We start from the raw sequence: 14,946 nt of genomic DNA on the forward strand, positions 1-14,946 counted from the left end.
TTTTTTAATTCCAGTTAGTTTAGGATAAAAAAGAATCACCATATTGCAACATCAGATGACCTAAGTTCCAACAAAGGCATTCAAATGTAAGTCCCCTTGTGATTCCAGCATAATCACATCAAACCAATGAGCTTATCCACATGTAGTGACCCTACATTCATGAACCTTGGAGTCTTCTCAAATGATCCTTAAGCTAATCTTCAGCATTTGAGAGATTTTATTCAAGAGAGGATAAGATACTTTTGGGTATTTTATTTTGTGTTCGCATGTGCGTAAAAAACACATCAACACGCCCCCAATAGGGTCAAGGGGCACCACCCCTCATAGATTCGAGGGTAGTGCCCTTGGCACGTTCCTTGTCACGATATAGGGTGGGGTCGAGGGGTGGAGCCCCTGCCACCAAGCCCAAAGGAAGGCCTTCAAAACCACACAAACCTTCATGGCGTACATCATTTTCATATATTTTTAAAAAATCTTAGATGGGAATGTCATAAACCAAAAAAGAATTGAAATTTTGAGTTTTTTCTAAAAAGGTAAATGAAAATGCCCTAGTCTTAGGCCTAGACTTGCTAAGAATCGGTGAGTCTAGGCGAGTCCGAGGCTGAGTCTCCTAGAGCACTAGATGCATGTGATTGGGATGTTCATGGCAGAAAAACCAATTAAATCAAAACCTCTCAATGTGTCTATAGGCCTTAGCGAGTAGAAATTGTGCAAACAAGTATTTGATTTGGCATCATTAAGTTGGATAACACACATAATTAGGAGTTTTTGAGAATGTAAAGCAAAATCGTTTGATCAAGGCCTCGAATTGGGAAAACTTGCAAATGACCAGTCAACTAGAAGAGAGTTAAAAACTGAGTTGTTTATTGTTTTGGTGACAGGATTCTAAGAAAAAAGAAAATAATATCTATAATTCTACACAGAAAAATTTGAGGCTAATATTAGTTTGGAAAATATTGGATCTAAAGTTATGTCTGCATGCCACCATTCAGTTGTTTATGTTGGCAAGAAAGGAAAATGATTAAGCTTATCTAGGGACAAGGATCTTTTCAAAATCTCGTGGCACTTGTCAATACAGACAAATATGTGGCAAAAGGCTGGCCAGCTGTTAGTAGATGCTGAACAGGGTTCAATATTCATTAGAGAATCCAGTAAGTTTTAGAGCGCACAATGGTTTAAAAATCTCAAAGGTCAATTTTGTGCAACATTGCTATTTTTAGCAATATCTATTTTCAGTTGTGTTTTATTTATAAATGAAGAGCTAAGGGCCTATGTTTAAGTCACTTGAGTTGCAGCTTTTGATTATTAGTTTTTAGAATAGTTTTTGTTTAAATTTATTTTATTTCTTGTTTTTTCACATATTTAAAGTGTTTTTCTTTAAAAAAATGTTTTCTGGGAATAATTAGATATTATTTTAAATCTCTATAAGCTATATTCTTTGTAACCTATAAATGAGTGTTTTGTGTAAAAAACATCTAGACTGATAATCATTGCTACACTCATGCTGCTGAATTTTTTTTTTGACTTGTAAACTACATTTGTGATTGTAATGTCCCCTACTAGGGTTGGGTCTATTTAACCTATAATTAATCTATTTCAATGCACTTATGACTTAAACAGCTTGATTAAGAGCCAAGTCTATTCTATCTTTCTTTAGTCTATCAAGTACTTGCTAATTTACCATACTAGCTAATTAATCTTATTCTGATTCATTTATATATCATTTGCATATTTATTAAATACTAGATATATGAATTATTATGTATTACTGCACAGCAGTTTCTAAAAGATATTATATTAATATCTATTATTATATTAATATTTATATTTATATTAATATTTATATTTATAACCCTTATATTATTCCTTATTCTAATTTGAATATATATATATATACATATGAATTAAACAATATTACCAATAATTTATGTGTTAGCTAATAACCTATTATATAATTTATTAATTCTACCACTGCCTAAAAGCACTAACTATATTAGTGGTTGTAAGAGAAGACAGGTTTGACATGTGTCAGATCTGGTCTGCCACAGTACACAAATTTAAGAATGGCTGCCATTCATATTACAGTCTATATCAGTATTACTATTAAGTTTTGCATTAAAACATTATCGGGTTTCATGTATAAAGCATGCATATTTGAATTCTGATGGTATTATTGTCTATAAGAATACGGGATCAACATTTTGGTTGGTAAGATTTCTGTCCCTGACTTATTTCCTTATGATCATGCGATTTGAACTGGTTATGAATCTGGTTGGAATTACAATTTCTGTTATCCCTCCTATTATGGCTTTGTGTTTGTCCACCCCTTACGCTGTCTCTGCTATGATCCCTCTTCGTGTATGCGTCCTTTACCTTGCATTCAGGTGGTTTCTCTCCCACCTCTTACTTGGTTGACTATTGGCTCGTGTGAGCACTGCAGTTATGAAGAAATATATATAACAAATATTCTGCGATGATCCCTGAATGGACGATGTGTTGTATATAAATATCTTCTTAATGGGATGGAAGGTTATGTCTTTCCCATCGGTCATCTTCCTTCCAAGGGTGGCGTCTTTTATTTAAATGTGTTTACCTTTGATTTAACCATCTGAATGTCATTAACTCAATAAAATCATTTCCATGTGCTTATGTCTCTTTACCAATACCATGCGGTTATAGATTAATAAAGATTGCTGTTTTCTCTAAGGTTGAGATCACAGTTTTAACCAATAATGAGGTCGATGCTGTAATGTCCCCTATGATAACACCAATTATCGGGTACGTTATGAAGACACTCTCATTGTACATCCGAATCATTGGGAGGTGAAAGGTGTCGTATTGTGTTTGAAATACTTATTCTTTTGTGTGTTCCGTCAACTTACAACAAGGAAGTATTGAGTTGGCTACAAATGTTATTTGTTGTGCCATCCAACAATATTAGCGATACTTGTTATTAATAATAAATATTAATATGTATTAAAATAATAATATTTAATAAATAAATAACTATTTAATAATTTCAATTAATCTTTCATTAATTAATAATAATTATTTAATTCAGGTTTTATATTCGCTCTTCTTAAGTGTGGTTTAAGGAGAGCATAAATAATTTATATTGTATATCGGTTCTATTAATGGCATTGTATTAATACGATATTATTCCAAATAATACTTATAATGTATTTTGACAATCCATGTTTATATTTTATATTTATTAAATAACACGTTATATGGTAAGTGTAATATATTCAATATATCTATTTTATGTTTTAATAGTATTTTATGGTAAAACTTCTTTAATAGTTAATATAATATTAATAATTGAAATATGAACGTTACATTAAAATAAAACAATAATAATAAATAATAATCATAACAAATAATAAACATTAATAATCATATATTAGAGGAAAATCGTGAAGTCTCATAAATGAGACGATTTTCCAATATCATTAAATGTTAATTAATAAATGTTTTAATTATCGTATTTATTTAATCCAATGTCCAAAAAAGGGGTTATGACAGTGATTCCATTAATTGAATTTTACCACCATGCTTTGTATTGGGATTATCTTTCTATCTAAGTTGTGGCTTTGTATGCAACTTAATTGTTTAATTCTTAGCATGAAGTGTTTTCTATGTGTTGTCATTTCCAATTAATGCACATGCACTAAAATGTTGGTCTATGTTTCTAGTCAACAAGAAGTTGGTGTTTGTGCTTTTAGATTAGTTTTATCTAAAAAAACTCTAAAATATCATTTGCAAAACATGACTATTACAGTTTAGTGCTTGTATTTGAGGAATAACATAGGAAAGGAGTTCTCTCATTAATGCGAAACCCATCTAAGAAGATATTGTATGGTGTTGATACTTGTATATCTTTTGTCTATAGTTTGTTGTCTAGAGTCACTTTAGTTTAGTGTTCAGGTTTAGTTTAGATCTCAAGTAGCTTCTCACAATTTGAAGAGATGTTCATCCTCACACTACTCCATTTTGTCTTTCCTTGCAAAAAAACTCTTTAAATTTTAAAAGAAAAGGCACTAAAAAGCTGTAATAGGTGTTAGTTTTCAAGAGAAAATATATCTCTCATATTATGTAGAAATGTTAGATAGCCTTGTGCCCAAGGACTTGAGGACAAAGAGATAGGTATCTACTGTAGTTAGTTTGTACTGCATACTAACCATGGTTGAAAAACTCTACGAGTCTTTGAAAGACTCGCGAGCCCTAGTTGGTCGCGAGTCACTCATGCATAAACTCAGCAACGAGTTTTACCCTAAAATCGCGGTGATTTTTATCAAAAAATCGCGCAAAATTGCTAAAACAGTTTTAAAACTCGGCCCTTTTCAACAACGCGAGCCTTCTTTCCGACATGTGACTGCTAGCTAGGGCACGACCTTCTTCATGCGACTGATAGGTGTCTTTCTACCATTTTCGTCAGTTGAAAAAATGCAGACAGATGGTTTACATCGGGTTTTCAAGAGCATTGCAAGGCACGTCAACGATTGCGCGACTCCAGGGCACGACGGTTCCCTCTTGCATTTCATTTACCAATAATATTTTGAATTTCCTTTATGCTTTGATTGATATCCATACCCAATCTTTGATAAAATGATGTATAAAGTTTAAATTAATTGATAATTGGTTTTATTTTATAATTAAAATTAAAAAGAATTATTGGGGTTCACCCCGCAGCGTGACGATGATCACGAGCCCTGTTGATAGGGCGGTTCTATGTTCGATTCCCATCCCGGTTTGGAGTGTTGTGCAGGTTCTTCTCGTGGCAGTTGGTCGTGCGGATGCTGGTGTGTTGTCCATGCTGGTGTACTCGTTGATCGGCTGGTGGAAGGGTGTTCATGCCTGTCTATTGCGGTTGCTGTTGATGCTGGTCGGTGATCTCCTCCGATGGTCTGTGTTGGTCTTCCTCCCCACGTGTTGAACCCTAATGCCTCGCTAGGTGTCCATGTTGCCCCGTCAGAACATGAGATGGACTTGACGGAGCCCTGTCATAGGGCAGCGGAGTGATAAGGGGGCCAATGATATGGAGCGATAAGGAGTTGTGGAGATGCAGTGGAGTGATAAGGAGACGAAGCAGAGCGATAAGGAGATGGATTGGAGTGATAAGGAGTCTAAAGTGGAGCAATAAGGAGAGATGGAAGGATAAAGAAATTTCAAGGAACAATGCAGCTAATAATTGGAGGTGTTAATACCTCACAATTGTAACCACGGGGAGGGGGTCCCCCAAATGTGGCCCTCACTGGTTAGAAACTCCAGTATTAAAAAGACATTACTGATAAAAAAATAAAAATAAAAATAAAAATTAAAAAGAATTACAAACTATTAAGCATAAATATTAGACATTGGGAATTATTAATTTTTTTAAATATATTAAAAATAAATATTATTATAATTTAAATCATATTCTATTAATATATGTTAAATGTTTATTCCAATAAAAATTAAAATAAGTAAATTTAAAGATACATTAGCAATTACTAATTTTTTTAAATATATTAAAAATAAAAATTATTATAATTTAAATCATATTCTATTAATATATGTTAAATGTTTATTCCAATAAAAATTAAAATAAGTTTAAAGATATTATTTTTATATAAATGTGCATTTAAAAGAAAATGTATTTTCAAAAGTTCCATAAAGTTGCCGAGTTTTTCTTCGAGTTTTTGCGAGTCCCGAGTTTTTAAATTTTTTGGGGGTTGCCGAGTCCGAGTTTTTCAACTATGATACTAACAACCAAACCATGTTTAGAGTACTAGGGTTATATTTTTGTTACACATTGTTTTTCCTTACACATTGTTTCATCTTGTTAAGTCTTGATAGGGACGAATCAAAATGCTAACACCATAAAAGGTAGAGGTATGCAGGCTCTTACATCCCTACCAAGTGACACACCAATTTGGTGTATTATATCTCCTTTGTGGAAACCCATAAAGAGGTTGTTTTTTATTTATCTTATACTGTGTAATGGTGAACAAACCAAATTACTGACAGCACATTAAGTTTCATAGAGAGATTTTTTTAATCCATTTCCTTTATCTTTATGAATAACCCATCACGTTTCTTTTGTTTCTGGAATTTTTTACATAAATAGCCTATTATCCTCCTTTTTGTTCTACTAATTTGTATTCTATATATAGCTACTTTGCTTCTATGCTTTTTGCTGTTTACCTTTTGTACCTAAGGCATTATTTTCTAAAAAAATTATAATTTGACCATACAAAGGATGGAAATCATTTCAGATAAACAATACATATATTCCATATTAGCTGCATGGCCTTCTCTAGGAGTATAATAAAATTATAAATGCCATTACTAGTTTTTGTGAAATAAATCACTTGACCTATCTTTTAAGATTTACAATTCAATAATTACGACATATATGAATTATAAAGCATCTCCAATCTCAATTTCTTTTCCTCTATGCACCTTATGCCAAATTGATCAGAAAAGGGAGATGCTTACAAACTGAAGACCACTGTATATGCGAGAGAACTCCCTTGATGAGGTAATGTCTATGAAACCTGTCTTTGGAGATGGATCCCATTTGCCACGAACTGTATCCAAGGATGCACTCATGAAAGCAAGAGTGTAGTCCAAAACACTTCCTGTCTGTATACTGCTTGCGTAAAATGAATCTGCAAATACATGTGAATGCCATTGAGTATTAGCAGGCTTCAAAATTCACAATATGGGAGCTTCTAGTAAAATTTAAAAAGCAGGGATACATGGGGATGTCTGCACCCCCTAGCTCTGCATCCCTGTCCCCATTGCCAGCTGGGGGTCACAGCAACAGCAGGGGATGTTTCCTGGCTGTCCCCTTTCCTGTAGGGAGATCAGGAACATGTCCCCCTTTCTAATCTTTTTTTTTTTTAAATGTCAGCGTTTTTCCAAAAGAAGAGTCAGTAACAGCCAGTTTTTTGCAATTATGAAAAAGTACCCCTGTTGAAAAGCAACATATAGAACTGCAAGAGCGCAGGCAATTATAAAATGAGAGTATACAGGTATGGAATGATCAAAATCATGATTGCATGCAGTTGTACCTTGTAAATTGAAATCATATATATGTCAAACGAAAGCATACAGGTGTAAGAAATGTATGTTGCAATTACACTTTCATTTATGAATTCGTATCCTTTCAGCCTTTTGTCACAATGAAAACATTGAACTGTGCAATCGAAAATTTTCTTTTTTTTTTGCTGCTATATAGCATATTGAATATTGAATTTTGATGTCACATGTGTGTGTGTCTATATATATATATATTCCTACTCGATTTATCGACAAGATGATTTAATTTTTCAATATTGGCACTTTGTTTCATTATCTGTATGCAGATACATTGGAAAACAAGAAGTACTGAATTTTTCTTTTTAAGAAATGTACTATCCACTTACAAAGTATTTTCACCATGCATCTTTAAATGTGAACTTCTTGAGCGATGGATATGCACATAGTTTGAAAAATCGGCTAGGACTTGCTAGGACTCGCAGGACTCACGAGTCCGTTGGCTTGTCGAGTCAACTTGCCACGGACTCGTGAGCTGCATCCTGCCGAGTTGCCCCCAAAAATGCCTGAGTTTTTGCAAAGGACTCGCTTGATTCCTAGGATTGGACTTGCGAGTTGTAATGTCCCACCCTATCTAGGACACTGAAATTTCTGAACAGTAGGAGAACACCTGCTTGTTCTTTAATTAATTTAGTAATACTATATGTCTTTTCTTTAAATGTGATCTTTCAGAGCTAGACTTTTTGTTAGAATTTTTTGAAGAAAAAGAAAACAAATGCCTTAAAATAACCAAAGGTAGATTAAAAACTGATTTGAAATCACATTTAAGTTCAATACTCATATCATGTATTCTATTGAAAATGAATACATCAATCTCTTGATGATAGTTCTATTACAAACAAGAGAAGTCCTTTAATCCACTACTAACATACCCGGTGGTTGAGGAAGAGAAATTAAACTCTTGATGAAAAACACAGCTAAGTAGAGCACTGAAAAAAGAGGTGCCTACTCACAAAATTAGCTCACAGAGATCAGAATCTGATCCTTTCCTCTCCAAATTGTTGTCACAAGGTAGTCCGTTGGGGGCAATGGTGTTGTAGTGCATAGACGTTAGTTATCCTTTGTGTGGGGATTGTTTATGAACTCCAAAATCTTCAGTCATTACGGCCTGATATAAGTCTGATTTGATGGATTTTCAGACCCTTTTAACTGCTGCAATCTTCTCCAAACTTGTTTGTTGTGTAGGAAAAGATAGTACTATAATGTGTAGCTGATTAGAACATAGTTTGAGGTGGAAATGATCTTCAAAGAGCTGGATAAGAGAGTCAACCTGCCAAGCAGCCACCTCCCTACAACCGCTAATGTAAACTCTTCAACTGGTCCAAAAGATTTTCCAAAACTGCTGCTAAGTCTTCACACAAAATGTTCTCATGTGCCAATTTAACCCTTGTGCAAAGATGAACCAATTAAATATATTACCAAGTTCTCCAAGCCAAGAAGTATGGCTACACACACAAGCAAGGAGGTGGCTTCAGATTAGCAAACCAAAACTTATTTTCTTTGGTGCCCAATGGAAACCCCTAATATGGAGTTCCTCCCTCACACCCTTGACTGGTCTCTCACAGCTGCAGATGTGCAATAACAATGGAGGTTTTTGTCTGTAAGGTCTTCAAAACCCTAAGGTTGATAAGCTCCACAAGGAGGCAGAAATAATTATTAGCAAAAACATGAATAAGAAATGAGTCTCCAATGACCTTTAAAAACCTTTCCTCAAGTGGCCCTAATTAGGGTTGAAACCCTAACACCTCAATCAAATTTAATGAATTAAATAATAGTTACTTTATCCTCATAACAATGTTCCTACTTAGGACGTACACTTTATGTTACATGTTTTCTCCACTTATACCAACCTTTTATCTCTCTTCCCCATTCACTATCTCACTAGGAATAGGTACATAGGAAAGGTGAAACTTAATATTATAAATGTTTTAAGTGGCCCAAGGAGAGATTATGAAATTCTATGCATCAACTTTAATATCTCTTTTAATTTGCTTTTTTTCTCTCCTCATGGATACTTGGCAAGGAAGCACCTTACTCTCTCTCTAGACTCATGCATGCCTTTGAAGGAGATATTCTAGGGTTTAATGCAATTTTAGACTAACAAGTTGGAGATAACAATACTGTTGACTGATTCCACCCATGTTTTCTCTAAAGTGCCCTTTGAAATAGGAGAAAATCACCAGTCCAATGTCCTCTGCCCGTCCTTATCAATCTACAAGGACTTCGTTAATAGATTGATCCTGATCTGTTGATTCTGGCTAAGAAGGGGACATTACATGATTCCCGACCTATGACTCTCAAGCCTGCTTAGAAATGCCCAAACGGCTAAAAAAGACATTTTTTGGTTTTTTTTCATTTCATTTTGTTGTTTGGTGCCTAAAATAGGTTTGCAGGTGTCCATTTCTTCATATTTTGGTTCAAACTAGTCCATTTTCAATCATCCAAGAAAATATTTTTCGATGGCATAGCCCCCAAATCCCCACTTTTGGCTTGCAAGGAAATACAAATGCATTTCCCCATACCCCTTCTATCGTTGGGCTTTTCTCATATCTAACACCTTGTGCAGCTTATCATTGCTGCCCCTCAAACCCATGAGGGTCTCCACTCCCGAACCCCCACTCATTATTGAGCTTGAATTATGAAATTTCAAATATTAAGTGTTTAAATATCATATGACATGTGCAATGTTTGAATTATGACAAATTGATAGTCAAAATAGGCTTTTATGTTCTCTAAATGCATTTATTTCTTTTTATTTTTTGTGAAACTATGGGTTTTTTTTGCCGAGTCCGAGTTTTCAAACTTTGGATATGCATGCTTAAAAAATGTTTCCGAACATGATGCAGGAGCATCCCCGGTTCATGGCAATCTTGCATCAACCAAAAATATTTTCTTTCTGTTTTGCATTTCAATCTGCATTTTTTGGCATTGGCTCACCGGATCTCGAGGAGTTGGATTTTGCTTGAGGACTTGATCATCTACCTTATTCCCAAACCGTGGAGCATTTGGATCATTTTCTGGCAAGTTATCCCTTCCGTACCTTGCGGAGCCTTGAGCGTTGATTCCGATGTTCCTTGGCGTGTGGCCGACCTTTCTTTGTGATCTACACTTCATCTTTTGGATTTTCCGGAGGAATTTCTTTGGCAGAGGCCGACCTTGTTGTTTTTACACGTTAAGTCTTGTCCTTCGGCATTTGATCATTTTTTGGGCCGACCAGATCCCTTTGGATTGTATAAATCATTGTGATTGAGCATTCGAATATAGATAAGTAGAGATAAGAAGAGACAAGTTAAGATATAGAACATAGAAGATAGATCTGAAGATTTGAGGTCTCGGTTGTGTCCTGTTCTGTGATTAAGCATGTTTTAGCAAGCCAGTGAGCCGGTTTCTGTAACCTGAATGCTACCAGTTGATTGTAAATAGTTTTCATGATATAATTCATTCAGTTCTGCATTGCCTCCATCATATCCTTGTGTTTCCGTTGTGTTTATTCTTGCTGACTGGCCCAGATAGATCTCTTTGAGGTCTCTACTAACCGATGATTGCACCAAGTGGTATTAGAGCGAGCTTTCGTTCCGAAGATTGCATTGTCCTGAGAAATTTTGTTGTAGGGTGGTGGACTGTGGATCCGACTTGTAGCTACAGAGGATTGGTGTGAAGAGGAAATAGGAATGGTGGAGCACGTGGGAATGCAAACCCTACTGTGATGGAAATGTTGCGAGGAATTGCAGCCCGGTTGGAAGCCGTTGAGACAGCCCAGTGAAGAGGCCAACATGTTGAAGATGTGAGTGAAGATGAAGGAGAAGAAGCCCCAACGAAACAAGTAAACCCACCGGGGATTGATCTTGATGAAGAAAGGTTTTTGAGGGTTTTCAGTAGGGCGAATACCAAACCTCATTTTACCCCACCGGAATATGATGGAAAGTTGGATTCGGATGAATTGATGGATTGGATCTCGGAGATGGAGAAATATTTTGATTTTGAAAACACCGTAGAAGAAAGGAAGGTAAAATATGTCTGTACCCAGTTGAAAGGTCATGCATCTCTTTGGTGGGAGCATTTGCAGGTTGATAGACAGAGAAGAGGTAAAGAGAAGATCAAGACATGGGATTGGATGGTTGCTAAGTTGAAATCAAAATTTATGCCAGCTGATTATCAAGTGAACCTGTTTCGTAAGTTGCAGAATTTGAGACAGAAGGAATCTAGTGTGAAGGAGTACACCGAAGCATTTTACAAGTTGAATATCAGATCCGGACATGTTGATGATGAAGTTGAACAAATTGCAAGATATTTGAATGGATTGCTGATGTCTATACAAGATGAACTCAGTTTGATCAAATTGCAAAATGTTGAAGAAGCTTACCAGTATGCCTTGAAGGCAGAAGAGAAGCTAAACAAAAGACGTGAGCAGAGGTAGAGGTGGAAGGTTTTCCCGAGGAAGATTTCAAGGAGGAAGATGATATACCGGAGGTAGAGGAACCTGTACGGATTAGAACAAGGACAAGGAAGTAAGCAAAGAAGGTAATTCATACCGGAAAGATGATAGAAATTTCTACTGGAGGAGAGAACCGAATGGCTACCAGAATGAGAATTTTGGAAAAGATGACAGAAGACAAGACAAGAGAGTGTTTAGAAGAACTTGCTATAAGTGTGGAGGAGAAGGACATCGTGCTTTCAAGTGTAAGAAGATAGAGAATACCGGAAGAACAACAGTGGTGGAAGAAAACCCCATTGGATCAGCTAATAAATCGGAAGATGGAGAACTGTTGATGATGAGGAGAGCTTTGTGTCATACCGGGAGAGATGAAGAGCCCTTGCAGAGGAAGAATTTGTTCAAGACTAGATGTAAGGTATCCGGTAAGTGTTGTAAAGTTGTCATTGATAGTGGTAGTTCAGATAATCTTGTTTCAAAAGAGATGGTGAATAAGTTGAATTTGGAAAGATTGAAACACCCTAAGCCTTATCAGATAGAATGGATTCGGGATGATCATAAGTTGTTAGTAAGTGAGCAATGTTTGGTGAAATTGAAAATTGGGAATTATCATGATGAATTGTGTGATATTATGCCTATGGATATTTGTCACCTTTTGTTGGGTAGCCATTGGCAGTTTGATAGACAGGCAATACATGATGGGAGGAAGAATATATACACTATTGTGGCCAATGGGATGAAGCAAACTTTGGTGCCCTTGGAGGAGCCTTTGAAGAGTGAAGTCTGTACGAAAATAGAATCCGTTTGGTGGATGGAAGGAAATTCCTGGATGGAATGAGACATGAGAATGTGTGTTTTGCCTTAGTTCCTAAGAAGAGAACCCAGAGCATGAAGAAGAACAATCGGAAGAGATAAAAGATTTGTTGACAGAGTATGAAGACGTCATTTCAGATAATGTGCATGATGGATTACCACTTGTGAGGAGTATCAGTCATTGCATGGACTTGGTTCCCAGAGCTAGTTTGCCTAACAAAGCTGCACACCGAATGACACCGACAGAGAGTGAAGAGTTGAATAGACAAGTGCAGGAGTTGTTGAAGAAAGGTTTGATCAGAGAAAGTCTGAATCCTTGTGCAGTACCATCAGTATTAGCACCTAAGAAGAATGGAGAATGTGTATCGATTCCAGAGCAATAAACAAGATCATAGTGAAATACCGGTTTCCCTTGCCTAGGATGGATGACATAATGGACTGTTTGAGTGGAGCCAAATACTTTACAAAGATAGACTTGAAGAGTGGATATCATCAGATTAGGATCAGAGAAGGAGATGAGTGGAGGACAACATTCAAGACAAATGAAGGACTGTATGAGTGGTTGGTGATGCCTTTTGGGTTAACTAATGCATCGAGTACTTTCATGAGGTTGATGAATGAGGTATTGAAGAAATTCTTGGGTAAGTTTGTTATTGTATATTTGGATGACATTCTGATTTTCAGTAAGACAAAAGAGGAGCATTTGTTGCATTTGAGACAAGTTTTGCAAAGGTTGAGAGAAGAAAAGTTGCTGATAAATCTTAAGAAGTGTACTTTCATGAAGGATGAGTTAATCTATTTGGGATTTGTGATATTTGAGGATGGTTTGAAGATGGACCTTGAGAAAGTAAAAGCAATTGTTGAATGGCCTACATTGGAAAGCATTGGAGATGTAAGATTATTTCATGGATTGGCTAGTTTCTATTGTAAGTTCATCAAAAATTTCAATTCAGTTTGTAACCCTATGACTGAGACAATGAAGGGAGATAGGAAGGAGTTCAAGTGGACCACCGGAGCAACCAAAAGTTTTGAACTCTTGAAGCGGAAAGTGACTGAGTAGCCTGTGTTAGCTTTACCGGATTTCAATAAAGTATTTCAAGTGGATTGTGATGCAAGTGGAACAACAATAGGAGTGGTCTTGAGTCGGGAAGGGAGAGCAGTAGCTTATTTCAGTGAGAAATTGAATGATGCCCGGAAGAGATATTTAGTGTATGATCAAGAGTTTTATGCCATAGTTCAAGTCTTGAAGAAGTGGAGACATTACCTGTTGCCTAAGGAGTTTGTGCTGTACACAGATCATCAAGCTTTGCAGTAATTGAACAGTCAGAGTAAGTTGAATCAGAGACATATGATATGTGTAAATTTTTTGCAGAGTTACACCTTTATGTTGAAGCATAGAAGTGGGAAATCTAACAAAGTTGCTGATGCATTAAGTAGGACAAGGAATTTGCTGATAGAAATGAGAGTGACAGTTTTAGGATTTGAGGAGTTGAGGACTTGTTGTGACCATTTCACACATCGCCCCATTGCTAATGGGGACCCCCTCTTTGTCAGCTTCGTGCGTTGTTAGGTTAGGGTTTTGGCTGCTTAGTGGGCAATTTTGTGTTTCCTGTGCCCGGGTCTCGGAGTTTTGATCATGCCTAGTGCCGTCTAGAGTTTTTTGAAGTTATAGGGTCAAATTGCAAAAGTTGATATTTTAATGATCCTAAGTTTTGTCTAAGTGTAAGACCTATTGAGCGTTAACGTGTTTTTAAATACGCGCATCAGTGATTTTAAAGTGCCATGGTATTCATAGACCTTTTGGAGTTGTTTTCTCGCTCCTAAGGTATTATTTAAGTTGGTTGCGCACTTTATTCCAATATTTTCCTAGCGTTTTGCTCATATTTTTGGAAAATTAGCCTATGTCCAGTTTAAATTGAATGCTTCTAAGTGATTTTGAGTGATTTAAATGATAAAATCCTAAGGGAAATCCTTATTCCAAGGGTTAAAGGGTCAAATTCCATACTAGAGGTGATTTTCCCCTCACATTCCAGACTACCCAACCCATTCCCCCACTCAAAATCCATACTACACATGGGTTTCCCTTGAAATCCATATTGGCTACTATTTTCCCCCACTGTTTATCCATACCTGGGTCGAATTTCCCCTGGAAGTGCTAAAATTTGGCTAAGTGTCAGGATTTATCCAGACTACCATCGATTTTCCACCAGGAGTGTGGATTGGAGTGCGAGGATAATTCCATGCTTGGGTCGATTTTTCACCAGGATTTTTGTGACAGCTAAGTGAGGATTTTTGTCTGGATTTCCATCCAGACAGAAGTCGAATTTCCCCTGAGAGCATTTGTAAGGACTTTTGTCCGGATTTTCATCCAGACAGGAATCGATTTTCTACTGGGAATATTTTTGAAGAGTTTCGAGTCCGGATTTTCATCCAGACTGAGGTTGAAATTCCACCAGGGAGGTTTTTTCCAAGTTAAGTGAGTTTTGAGTGTGGATTTTTGTCCAGACTAATATCGAATTACCCCTGGGGGTGATTTTTTGCAAATAGAGTGCATTTTTGTCTGGATTTTTGTCCAAGCTCATATCAATTTTCCCCTGTGAGGTTTTTTGTGTGCATTT

General features: G+C 36.2%; 1 protein-coding gene across 5 annotated transcripts in view; it reads right to left on the reverse strand.

Moving 5' to 3' along the window:
• LOC131074633 (protein PIR) overlaps positions 1-14,946 on the reverse strand; it is a 316,612-nt gene that overhangs the window by 14,999 nt on the left and 286,667 nt on the right. For all 5 annotated transcript variants that reach the window (XM_058011289.2, XM_058011287.2, XM_058011288.2 and 2 more), the window contains one exon: positions 6,481-6,653. In XM_058011289.2, coding sequence (XP_057867272.2) covers positions 6,481-6,653 — 173 coding nt within the window. The remainder of the gene's footprint in view (positions 1-6,480; positions 6,654-14,946) is intronic.

The sequence above is a fragment of the Cryptomeria japonica genome, chromosome 1 (assembly GCF_030272615.1).
Source record: "Cryptomeria japonica chromosome 1, Sugi_1.0, whole genome shotgun sequence".
Taxonomy (NCBI): domain Eukaryota; kingdom Viridiplantae; phylum Streptophyta; class Pinopsida; order Cupressales; family Cupressaceae; genus Cryptomeria; species Cryptomeria japonica.